Below are 12,767 nucleotides of genomic sequence, written 5' to 3' on the forward strand. Positions count from 1 at the left end.
AGAAAGGGCTAATAGACACAAGGTGAAGGTAAACATCATCTTAAAGTCATTCAGTACATTGCAATGCCAGGAATATGTTTACACATGGCCTCAATTCACAGAATTTTGTATGTCAGCTGAATTGAAAGCAGACTGAATTGGGTGAGAAGACAACTATTCACATAAATCTTCTGTTTGGTGGAAAAACCCACAGTGCGGTAAAATCACAATATAGCTCGGATTGTCCAAAAGAGGACTTCCCTGTTTCCCTTTGTTCCCGGACTGACACCGACGCGGGGTACAGTAACCTTCCCCTCTGTCCCGGTGTCACGTGACGCAAGCTCTGGTCCTGATGCTGCTGTTACCGGGAATCTGTATGGGGGGTGATTAATGCCCCACAGCGGCGGGATGAGAGGAAACAAGGGATCAGTCAGCAACGCTGTGAACTATCAAATACTGGGGGTACAAATAGTGAGGAACAAAGAGCATATAGATTCTAATGTAAATCGTGGAAAACAAGGACAATTTATATGATTATTGCTGGATTTACACATTCTGTTTTCAGATATTGTTATAAAATGCGGCTGAAGCACTAAACCTTAACCTTCCTATCGACATGTACACATTCCATCCACTGTGCGAAAACACCTGCAGTTTAAAAAGACAAACATCAAATATCTGGCAGAAAACAAAGACCAGCCACAGGATCGCCACAGGGACGCGCTAACATTTACGTCGTATGACTGAGGAGCTTAAACCAGCCGCACCAAAAGAGTGACGCCGACCGCATCTACTATGGATAGATTCACCACAGTGCTGCCACATGGCTTCATTTAGTGATGGCAGCAAGCTGTTTTAATGTTAATAATCACCCAAATCTATGGCTGATCAATAAACTGTTTTTCTTTGTAGTTCTTTAATTAGTTTACCACTGACATATAGGCCTACAATCGCCGCCAATTACCGGGTGATGATATTTCTAGCAACCGTCGAGACAGTAACATTTATGCATTTATGGCAAAAGTCACGGTTTGTGGGTTTCAGACCTCCTCCTGCTTCGCTTGTGGCACTAATCGCCCCTCATACACGCAGACGCATCATCGTCGCCGATCTGGAAATCCCCCCCCCGCCCCCCTCCTCTTCTTTCTGCCATTTAAAAGCTCCGCTCTGAGGGCAGTGAGAGCTCAGCGCTCTGCAGAGCCACAAAACACAACAAAAACAAACAAAAAAAAAGCCCGAGGTTGTGAGTAAAATGATGTAGCCATTTTTGTGCAGAGAAGAGGATAATAAAGGAGAGCGGGTGTTGCATGTTTTTTTAAATGGGAAATCTGTTGGGCAGCTGGCGTCTCAAGGAGCCGAGCACCGTTGAGGAATGCGACTCGACGTGGGGGTCGGACTCGGAGAGCGACGAGCCGGCGGCTGAAGATGACAGCGGCGTCTCCGACTCCGTCAGCCCGGCGGAGAGCGACCGGGCCGCCGGAGACCCCGGAGATGCGTCCCCGCAGGTAACGGTGCGGTAGCCTAGCAGCATGTGGTGACACAATGGGGCGGCGGGGCGGGGGGGGGGGCGGGGGGCGGGTAACATGCGTGGCACCGCTCAATATCGACAAGGCCGGGGACACGGAAAGGGCAGCCGAGTAACCGATAACACGCTGCTGTCCTGTCGAGGCGAGCGTACGCCAAACTTCATTCAAGAATATGCCAATTTTATGTAACCTCGGCTGTGTGCGGAAAATACAACGTTACGCTCGCATGGTGTGAACTTTACTTCGACGCTGAGCATATACTACTGCCACTTTCACCGAGATGCACTAAGTGATGGGAGGCTGTTGTCAAAAATGAGATTCATTGGCATAAATTGCTGTTTGGTGGATTACAACTTTTGACGAATTTTTATAATTTGAAGTATCAAACCTCGTTTTATATACTGTATGATGCTGTGTGCCAGTATCACCATGTGGTGACACACACAGTGTACACATCATTTTGTTAGTTAATTTGGCTATTCCCAATATTGCCTCTCCATGTGGAAATTACACTGTCTGCCTGCTGGTGTGTAATTATATATAATAATATTAAAAGTATCAAGATATTTGATTAGACTACAGCCCCATTATCATGGTCCTGAATTATCAGAATAGTTGGGTGGAGGGTTGTTATGAGCCTGCTTCCTGCTGTTTTGGAATATTAAAAACCAGCAGGTTATAATGGGACTTTTTTGAGAAACTGCAGTTCACTCGATCGCTCCCTGTTAGATTATTTTAATTGCTTTAATAAGTTAGACTGTCCTCTACGTGGGATATACACAGATGTAGTTAGACGTAACAGGGTCGGCGTACACTGCGAGCCTTTCTGACCAGTGGAAGTTAGCATGACCCAGATTTCATTTGAGAATCAGATCTAGTTTCCGGCGTCCTTTTTGTAGCGATTGTACGGCGGCTCTGGTGTGAATTGTCCTCCTTTTGCTAGAAAGAAATGGATGATGACAGCCCTCGACCTCAAAAGCAAAGTCAGGGCTTTTAATTCAGCTGAATGGTAGATGAGTGCTGCGCCGCATCCGTTAAAGCCCAGGATGCTTTTGTGTCAGATCTGCATTTGAACTGAAGTCATTTCTGTCTGTCTCCCTGTCTGTCTCCCTGTCTGTCTGTCTTCCTTCCTTCCTCCCTCCCTCTCCCAGCTGACTGAATCCCCAGAGTCCCTTCCAAAGATGAAGAGGAGTTTCTATGCTGCCAGGGACCTCTACAAATACCGTCATAGCTACCCGGTACAAGCACAACAAAACAAAAAAACAATGGTGTTATTGACACTCACAGTTGCTTTTTCAATATTGTAGACCCCCCCCCCCCCCAGCATGATCTCTTTGATGTGTGTGTGTTTTGGCTGCAGAACTACAGAAAGTCCCGGCAACCCAACGAGTACCGCAACCTGCGCTTCTACCTGAACAAGATCCCTCTAGTACCTGATGGTGAGATCACACACACACACACACACACACACACACACACTTACTCTCTTTCTCTATGCATGCAGACCTCCTGCCATTGTGGAGCAAAGCAATGTTGGTTTTGGGCTTAGTGAGTTTTGTTTGGCTAAAGGTCATGTTTGACTGGGAAAGACTAGCAGATTAGTGGACTGATCCAATGTTTAAACACTCTCTCTCACACACACACACACACACACACACTCGCACAGTACACATGCATACGCGCTAGAAATGTGTGTGTGTGTGTGCTAATTAGCGCCCCTGTCTCTTCTCAGGTATCTATATAGAGGAGATTCTGACAAAGTGGAGAGGCGACTATGACAAACTGGAGCACAATCACACCTACATTCAGTGGTGAGACTTTTCATCTGTCTATTTTCATTTTCCTCGTATGTGATGGCACAGATCTCCCGCAAATCCAATAGAGAGCAGGGCAGAAGCGCTACCGTTAGCTTGAACTCTCACAGCATCCGGGAAAGTGCCACTTTTTAGCATAACCTGTAGCCCCACAAACGAACGCAGTTACGATTGTAGGTAGCGAGAGCTGTTAAGCCGGGCATGCTAATATTTGCAGCTAACATGAGAGCTACGGTTGTTAAGCTGTGATTGGTTAATCACTGTTTGGGGGAGGGGCTAATGGTCACGCAACTGTGGACTGGCATTAGGGAGCATCAGCGGTGCTAACTTTTACGGTGACAAAAAATAGCGCCCGTAGCGAAAAGGACACTTGCATAACAATCGAAGTCGTCCAGTCAACAAACGTGTATTTTATCTTTGTTTTTTTTCCCTTCCTCTTCCGCGTGGCAGGCTGTTCCCATTAAGAGAACAAGGGCTCAACTTCTACGCACACGAACTGACTCAGGACGAGATCAAAGTAAGACACACAAGTAGACGAGCTTGCACGCACATACAGACACGCTGGCGCCCGTGAACGTCCTTCCTGCTGCACGTCTGGTTTGTTTGCACTTCCCCATTGCATAAGCGCTAAGAGCACATCTTCCATTCAACCACTAAATGAAAAGCATTCCTTCTATTAACACAGGGTGTTGTTTTTACATTTTGAATGACGGCGCTGCACTTAAGACAGTCGGCGCATGCCCTGTGTGGAGCAGCAGTTATTTGACATTCCATCGTCAATGAGTGCAAACATTGTCTTTTGCCAGACGAGAGTGCATTTACGCGTAGATTTGATGTCCCGATCCCCCAAAATGCATGTTGATGCCAAACAGAAAGGTGGCGCTGCGCCTGTCTGCTGGTCTCTGATCTGCTGCGTTAAATCTTGTCAGGAATTCCAAAGCACTCGGGAAGCGAAGCGGAGATTCCTGGCGGCCTATTCCCTGATGCTGGACTTCTATGGCATCAAACTGCTGGATAAGAGCGGTAATGTCGCTCGGGCTTCCAACTGGCAGGAGCGCTTCCAGCACCTTAACGAGTAAGCGCGCACACACACACACACACACACACACATACACACATACACACATACACACTGTGCAGGAGCCCAGGGGTACAGAAGTGCAGCCCGAATGTGTGTGAACTTACGGCTCAGTTGCCAGTTTTGTGTCCTTTTTAGCAAAGCGATCGCTCGAAATCCCGCGCAACTTAATAGTTCTTCTGTCAGCAGCCAAATGTGTCAACAAACAGACGGTTAACGGCTCACTTAAAGGGGTTTTTAAAGGATTTGGATGGTTTCCTGGCTCGAGAGAAGTCGTTTCCCTGCCGAAGAGCCACCTGAACGACATTCTACCCAGCACGGTCTCAGTGCTATTACTACAACCTCCTGAAGTCCAAAACCACCTCCAAACCTTAGCATCGGATGCTAATTGTTTATTACCCCAGCCGCATGAAAAACAACACATTCTCCGCCATAAAGCAGCTGCTTCGGTACGGTTTTATTCCCTTCTCTTGCTCTTGAACATCCCGTCAGATATTCACACCTGCTTCTGCATCTGGTGGACTGTGGCTTCGAGGTTCCTCTCAGGCCAAACAACCGTCAGAAACAGACAAGTCTTAATGATTCGGGCTCTGTGTTAGTCGGGCAGCGTCATGTTTAGCACCTGATTTTGATCTAGTCTTCAGTCTTTTGGTGAAAATGTTAGTTTATTCACATTTGACTAGTAGGCAACAAGTATTAAAGGGTTTGGTCTAGTTTTCATCAGGGGAACTTTACTGTCATTTTCGTCACGCATTCTTTCCCCCCCCCCCCAGTTTTTAGTCTTTCAAGCATTCTAAGGCTTGTCGACATCTTTGATGTGAATGGTTACTCGTTTAGATGGTTTAGATGGTCGGCCAGTACGCTGGTGTGAGTTAAAATGAAGCATGTTAACTGCAGCAAGTCTAGCACCTAATCTGACTTCGGAGACATCTTTGGTCGGTGGAGAAAATACAGAGTGGGGCTCCACAGACGCATGCAGGTCGTTGAATGGTCCATTTGTCCGTCTATTCATGAGCGTTAAGCCTTTATTTTGACGGGTACGTTGATGAAATGAACACAATGGTCATTCTACAGTACCATTCATTGTGATATAAGAAGACTGTAATAGGCCTTTTTTTTACATGAACAATGGCAGGACACCTGTGCTTTTCCTGTCAAAATGTCCTCCAGGGAAAATGCAGTCATCACAGTCATGTTGCCGTTTATGGTCACCTAACAGAAGCCTCCGCTTTGTTCTGTCAAGGTCCCAGCACAACTACTTGCGGATCACTCGCATCCTGAAGTCCCTGGGCGAGCTTGGCTATGAGGCCTTCAAAGCCCCGCTGGTTCGCCTGTTCCTGGAGGAGTCGCTGTGCCACAACACCATTCCCAACATGCAGCACAGCGTCCTGGAGTACTACGTCTACACCGTCCGCCTGCCGGCCACCCGCAGGCGCCTGCTCCGCTACGCCCGCCAGCACTACAGGCCCGCCCACGCCTTCCTCTGGGGCCCGCCGCCTAAAAGGGGAGGGGGTGGTGTCGGAGGCAGCGTAGGTGCTGGAAGCAGCGGGATCAGAGCGCCTGCTCCGACGCCGGAGCAACAGAGGAGGGGGGAGGAGAGCACCACCTCCACATCTGCAAGTAGCAGGATTATTGTGTCTTCCCACAACGCCATGATGTGCCAGGACCTGGCTGGAGGGGGGCTGAAGGGCTGCGCAGGACTCGGCTCCAACATGGCCGGACTGGAGGGAGCGCTGATGATGGCTGGAGCTAGAGGGGAGAGGAACGAGTACAATGAGATCGTTCCTTTGTAGGGAAAAAAGGTTTGATTGTTATCAAGTTATCAAGGCAGAAATTTAACCAGTCAATTGTAAAGAAAAAAAAAAATCATTGTTTATTCTGAGTTGAAGCTTTTTGACGATTCCCCCCCCCCCACACTGAAACTTTGGGTCATAACAGTGATCGTAGAACACATTTGTAGAATCTGACGTGTCATTAGAATCAATTCAGGGTTAAGGGCTTACCATGGGGTGGGATTGGGGGGGATTGGAAAGGTGTGTATGGGGGTGGGGGGTCATAACCTGAGCCGAGCTAAACAAACTCGGACCACATCCCGAAACCGTCTAATCCAGTAGAGGACCCGAAACGCGTGTTACAAGGCTTTTCCTCAACAGGGCTATGATTACGGAACAAACGCAGACAGAAGATTGCCTTATTTAACGTCTTGGCGCGTGGCAGGAGGTGAAATGTGGATCCTGACCACCGAAGCCCAGGCTTGTTGGTCTCGCGGCGGTTTTGGGAAAACAAAAGCCCTGCTTACACTCGTCCGACATCGTAGCTGGAGCTTGACGACGGCGCTCGCTCCCGTACAGTGAATATTATAATGTGAAGAGAGAGTGAGAGAGAGAGATCAGGAAGAATAAAGTTTTATGTAGTTTGAAATCCTGCGAAAGGATCACAAAAGAGGGGAAGGGGCTAATTTGCCGTAGCAATATTTTGAATTTTGACATGAAATCCATCCTCACTTTGTTGTTAATAATAGCAGGGACAACTCAATATTTATCTGCTTGAAGGTAGGCGCTCCCTCTCCGAAAATTGTACATAACTATAGAGCAAAAACAAACAAAAACCCGACTTGTTAGTGACTTGATATCTTTAAGAAACACTTGAGAATAGGGAAGCTTTTTAGTGACATCAGTACTCTCTCAATACCAGACTGGCACCATGGAGGTCCACTGTAAAAGTGCAAAAGATGGCTAACTATAGTACACGGCTAATCAAATGCTAACATCCACTGTTGAAGGTAGTTGTAGCGAGATACCTTGGCAGCGCAAACGAAGCTACATCAGCTAGCCCGTGTTAGCAGCAGTAGTTTTAAGGCTGCCACTTGTCCAAAAAAGTTAGTTGACTCAGGCTAACAGGGCGTGCAACAGATCAGAGTGAGCCGTGAGCACATTCCGACAGATCATTACAGATCGAATGTTTGATTTGATGGTGACTGAGTTGTGAAAAACAGCACAGGACCATGCTCTTTTTAGCTGCTATTGTCAATAGCAAAAAAAAAAAAAAAATCAAAAACCCTCCAATATGGCTGCCACGGAGGGTGTTGCGTCACCGAAAAGCCCCCTCTATGCTCAAGTGGACGAGGTGATTGGACGTGAACTGTGACTGAAGTTAATGATGTGATCAGACGGGTGGTGTGTGTGTGTGTGTGTGTGTGTGTGTGTGTGTGTGTGTGTGTGTGTGTGTGTGTGTGTGTGTGTGTGTGCGTTGCACTTTTTTTTGACAATCTGTGTCTTCCTGTTGAAAGCGCTGTGGGTTCCTCCAGATGGTTGATTTACAAGCAGAGCTGCATATATAATGCCACATTTGCCGCGATTGTTTTCACATCGTTCTAACCTTGCAGTCATTTGGCAATAACGATATGTGTCCAACCAGGCTGCGCATACAACGTGGTGACACTGTGGACATTTGCAGTCCAGTCGGCCAACAGGGGCCAGCTGGGGCCATTTTTGTTTAATTCGAAGTATCATTTCGACACAGACGTTTGAGTTCCTGGTTGCAATAGATATCTGTGAAATCAAAAGCCATGTGAGGTGTTGAGACGGCAACGACGCGTATGATCGGGGGTTCAAACGTCCTTGTAGGATGAGGCCTTGCGTAATATTAGCATAGATAAGGTCTCTGCATTGCTCCACAGCCAAGTGTATCTGATATAATTGTAAAAACTTTTCAGGTGAATTGCGTGATAACATGGGCTCAAGTATCTGATTTTTTTAGTGTACATATATATATGTGTGTGTATGGGTGTGTGTATCTGATATTCTTAAGTGCCTTTTTTGTATTTTTTATGTTTATCTGTATGCTGTAAGGAGTGTCTTTTCCCACTAATTTCCCGTACATCCTGTTTTTTTTGTACAGCATTTTGATATTGACATTATTGTTTGCATTATAGTCATATACAGTATGAGTATTAATGTACAGTAACAGCAGGAATAAATCCCGTAAGAATTGGTGTAGAGGAGAGGTTAGTGATATATAATACTTGAAACTGTATCTGGCTTATTGATAAAAATGTGATTGTTCCATAGGTGGATATTCACTATGCTTGCTGGAGACGCCAGTGTGGACATTTGCCCTGAAATGTGAACTTTTGCCACTCTTGACTCAAATAAAAATGGGGATGTGGATTGAGAATTTTGTCATCTGGAAGTGTTTAATGAAAGTTGGCACTGTATGTGTTTTATTGTAGTCGGTAAGCACACATTTGTCAGGTGCAGAGCTGCTCCGGGCTGCAGGAATAATCTCTTTGGTTGGAGCCAAAGAGCCACGGGTTCTTCTGCCAAAGGCTGAACAGATACCACCGTTGAATAAACTCACAGCGGGGGATTAGACATGCAAAGGGGTTCGCTTTTCAAACACTTAATATAACCGAGATCGCACGCCTGACTTCAGAAACGTCTGTCCGACGTCAGAGCCTCTAATCTGACTGGAACTAACGCAGTATTAATACGCACGTCGATGCCACACACACACACACAATACTGTCAGAAACATAATCCATGACTGACACGGTGGGCGGCTTCACACTGAGCGACAGGTCAACTATGCCCTCCATCTGCTGTCACTATACGACATGTTGTCACGATGTTGGACTAGTTTGAGAAGACAATTTAGGTCAACTTGAGAGGCGGTTAGCACACGGGTTGGAAGCATCAACACCTCTGCGGCTTGCTAATTAACACTCTGGAAAGGCATGCTAGTACCAAACCTGGCAACCTCATTGTGACGGCGCAGCGCTCCAGGAAGCCGCTGATCTGGCCGTCGTTCGTCAACGCCCCCTAAAACCACAAGGACGTTCTCACCGTTCCGTTTGCGCACGGATTCAAGAAACAGAAGAGGCACTGTGTTAATGAGTGACCTTCAAAGCCCTATGCCTCCCTGCTTCCAGCCTTTATGCTAAGCTAGGCTAATCACTGCCCAGGTCCTGCTAGTGCTTTCACTCTTGGAGGGAAATTCTCTCTCACAAAGAGTGAAAGAGTGTGTTTTCCCAAAATGTTGAACTATTCCCTTAAAGCTACAAAATTTCCACTCACATTAGTATTACTTCACGATTTTAGTACACACATAAACCAGCAAACCGACACGATGCCTTCCATGTCCGCAACACATTTTTTTTTGTCATGTTTTCTCTCCTCTTCTGTCTTACTCTGAGGTTAGACGTGTGGTGGGAATAAATATGGGCAATAAGTTAACGCTCCAATTTCAACGTACCTGACAATCTGAGGCGAGAGTTAACACTTCAACAGCACACACAGTGTTTTTCCCAGTTTCACACACACATACTGTACATAAACATATGGAGCAGTCTGTACCTGAAAACGTGGGCGTGAGCACTGTTGCGGTGAGCTGTGTCGATGATGCATTTTGTGAGGGACCGTGCAGCTTTCTGAACCCCGCTGGATTGGGAGGCGTCAAGCCACAAACCACACCGGACTCTTCCGTTTGTTTCAGCCGCTTGGACTGAGTGCCCACCTTGTGAATGCACTTGTGAATTTGCAGACCAGAGATTGGATCACCACCTCAGCAGCAGCGGGTGTGCACAGTTAGAATGAAACACGCTTGCTCAGTTTTGCTCGACATCCAGGGGGGCTCGCACCGGGAGCGCCACCCGGTGTGAGCGGGCAGGCGGTGGCAGGCACAAACCGTCTCATCTTTGACATTGTGTCTGACACACCCCCATACCGCGACCTTCCTTCTACTTCAGTGCAGTCAATTTCACTGCAAGTCACTGGACAGGCGCAGGTGAGGCTAAAAAGACCGTGTGCTCCTGACAAAACAAATTGCCATGTTTCTGGAGTCCCAAGACTCATTTCAGGTTAGAGTAAGCTGCACCTATGGAACCTACGGACATCATCCTCTTCCCTTTCTGCCATAGTGTTATCCGCTTGTATGTTGGCTTGGATGTCGTAGTTACAGGCAGAGCTGACACACCAAGTCATTTCAACTCATTAGAAACTTTAACCAGAAAGACAGAAAGAGTTGTTGATCCTTTAAGAGATCAATATATTATGACTACAGAACACAGAGATAACAATGCCCAGGCTCATGTCTGGTATTTCAGTGAAACAGTCTCACATTGTCTCACATGTGTCCTGTGTGCTGGACCTGTGGAGTCATCAGCTTCTGTTAAGACTTGGCTGAAATGTGTCCTCGTCAGGATCCATAACTGCGGGGTCATTTCGTGTCTCACTTGTGAACGCAGCGGTTAAGAGTTTTGCTTGGAATAATGAGCATGAAGGCTTGTTAATCTATCCTAACGTCATCATGTTTACATTTTAGACAATCGCACACGTTATTTATTTTCAGGTGGGAAGAGATGGATTTTGGCAGGCATGGCAAACGGAACAAAGGGACGGGCACGCAGATATTCTGCCTGCAAATGCATTTGCAAAATGTACATATTACGACAGTTTGTAGCTTTGACAGCCATTACTGACGTTTCGAACGTAGTTTTGAGGTATCATCATCATGTACACGGCCAGTCCCGAAGCGTCTTCTTCTTCTACAGTCAAACGTGTGATGCCTGTGCCTTCTGGAGGCGAGACAAGAGAGAAATACTCTCCGATTCTTCGGTACAAAGGGCACATCTGTTGCAGCAGAGTAACAGGATTAGAGTTCCCGGTAAAGAGAGCTGGAGAGGCACGGGGAGCCTTACATTATCTGAATGGCAAACCGACTGAAGAAACTCTCTCCAGCGAGTGTTTTCTCCACAAAGGGGCTGGGAGATAATGAGAGGGATATGATTAGGAAGCTCGCTGCCGTCAGGAGAGGGCTCAGGCAGAGAGATGTGACGGGGCTTCAAAGAACTGCTACTCACCTCAGGTCCCACTGACCCTTTCTTCTCTTTCCCAGCAGTGACGGCGTCGGCCCCTCCACTCGTCTCTGCTGCCTTGATGAGAAAACACTAGGCAGGAGAGATGAAGTGTCAAGGGACAGCAGCTTCACTCGGCTGAGGTAAGATCTACACACGATGCAGTTTAAAAAACACAAGAAGTATTGTTCTGTCTGTATAATAAACATAAAGATGAATGCTTTTATAGGGAACACATGTCAGGCCCGTGATTAGCCCTGAACGCTGATTGATGTTCAAGTCTGTCTTCCAAACAAGATCGGTCATCGATGAGGTCAAGGAAAGCTGAGAGGGAGAATTCATAAGGGCTCAGGAAGAGACAGCCGCGGCGCTGAGAGAATCCGACTGCACTTACGTAATGCTACTGCAAGGAATTGTGGGAAGGCGTTGTCTCCTTTCCTTTTGGTAAAGGATGGCCCTATGCTAAAGATAGGAGATAAGAAAGGAAGCACTGGAGCACCTTTCCTTTGCATTTAGAGAATTCGAACCAGCTCTTATCATGGCTGCCGCTCAGATACTTCCGGGTCATTTCACTCAGTTAGGAACCTTCCAAAGCAAAAAAAGGGCTATTCGACCGCAGCCTGGGTCTCATTTTACCGCTGAGAATGAAGTCAAGATGTGACGATCTTCTCTACTGGACTCACTGTGTAGCCCAAGCTACTGTGACTCCAATCTACGAAACCACCCCGTCTGTACGGTGCAACCTGAGAATTCGAGACCCCTCTTTTGGAATTTCAACGATTGAAACGGGCAGGTAAATATCTCTTGAAAATGGCAAGGATATCACACCATGGCCTGCATCACTACACACAAGCGTCCCTGTGCGTGCCTGTTTTTGTGTATCTCCTACGTGCACACTCACCTGATTCATACTGACAGAATGAGGAGGACGTCCATAATGTGCGCTCGAGCAGAAAAAGAGGCCGAGCGCGTGTTGAGGCAGTGTAGGGCTACTTGGCGATTGGTGTGGAGCTATCCTGGCTTGTTTGGCTTGTTGTGCAAGCTGACTGAAAGAGAGTTCATGGGGATAAATGAGCTGTGTGTGTGTGTCTGAGTAATCCAAAACAATGACGCGTGTACCTTTACGGACATCAGAAACTAGCTGAGACTTTCATCATTGATCCGCTGGATCAGAGAATGGTGTGAGTATGACCAGTGCTGGTGTAAACACTGTTAGAGTGAGTATGGACCAAACTAAACTCCAGTCTGATGAGCAGTGTGTTCTTCCTGATTTAACAGGCCCCCACAGGCGATGCGCTACCAGTGCGGGACCACTGCTAAAATGAACCAAGAGGTGAAGAGCTTGATTCAAGGTATCATTCCAGGCCCCAGTTGAACGATGGGACTCATTTTGTGAGATTTTGTGTCCCTGCCACTTTTCTGATTGCCTAAAATTGCCCCCACCACTAATTTGATATTAACTGCATATGAGTTTTATAGAAATAGAGTATCTATTGGTGTTTGTTGGCTTTGCTTTT

At 46.9% G+C, this 12,767-nt stretch overlaps 1 protein-coding gene across 1 annotated transcript; it reads left to right on the forward strand.

The window, feature by feature from the left end:
- Positions 1-1,298: 1,298 nt before the first annotated feature.
- ogfrl1 (opioid growth factor receptor-like 1) lies at positions 1,299-8,573 on the forward strand. The gene is made up of 8 exons (XM_070916348.1): positions 1,299-1,484; positions 2,657-2,743; positions 2,866-2,944; positions 3,238-3,316; positions 3,770-3,836; positions 4,249-4,394; positions 5,641-6,199; positions 8,468-8,573. The coding sequence occupies exons 1-7, from the start codon at positions 1,299-1,301 to the stop codon at positions 6,188-6,190; spliced, it is 1,194 nt and encodes a 397-aa protein (XP_070772449.1). The 3' UTR covers positions 6,191-6,199; positions 8,468-8,573.
- Positions 8,574-12,767: the final 4,194 nt, after the last annotated feature.

This window comes from Enoplosus armatus, chromosome 12 (genome assembly GCF_043641665.1).
Source record: "Enoplosus armatus isolate fEnoArm2 chromosome 12, fEnoArm2.hap1, whole genome shotgun sequence".
Lineage (NCBI taxonomy): Eukaryota > Metazoa > Chordata > Actinopteri > Centrarchiformes > Enoplosidae > Enoplosus > Enoplosus armatus.

Coding starts and splice junctions, on each gene's coding strand:
- ogfrl1 (XM_070916348.1), top strand. CDS start 1,299: ATGGGAAATCTGTTGGGCAGCTGGCGTCTCAAGGAGCCGAGCACCGTT. Junction 3,317..3,769: donor AATCACACCTACATTCAGTG/GTGAGACTTTTC, acceptor TCCGCGTGGCAG/GCTGTTCCCATTAAGAGAAC. Junction 3,837..4,248: donor TGACTCAGGACGAGATCAAA/GTAAGACACACA, acceptor AAATCTTGTCAG/GAATTCCAAAGCACTCGGGA.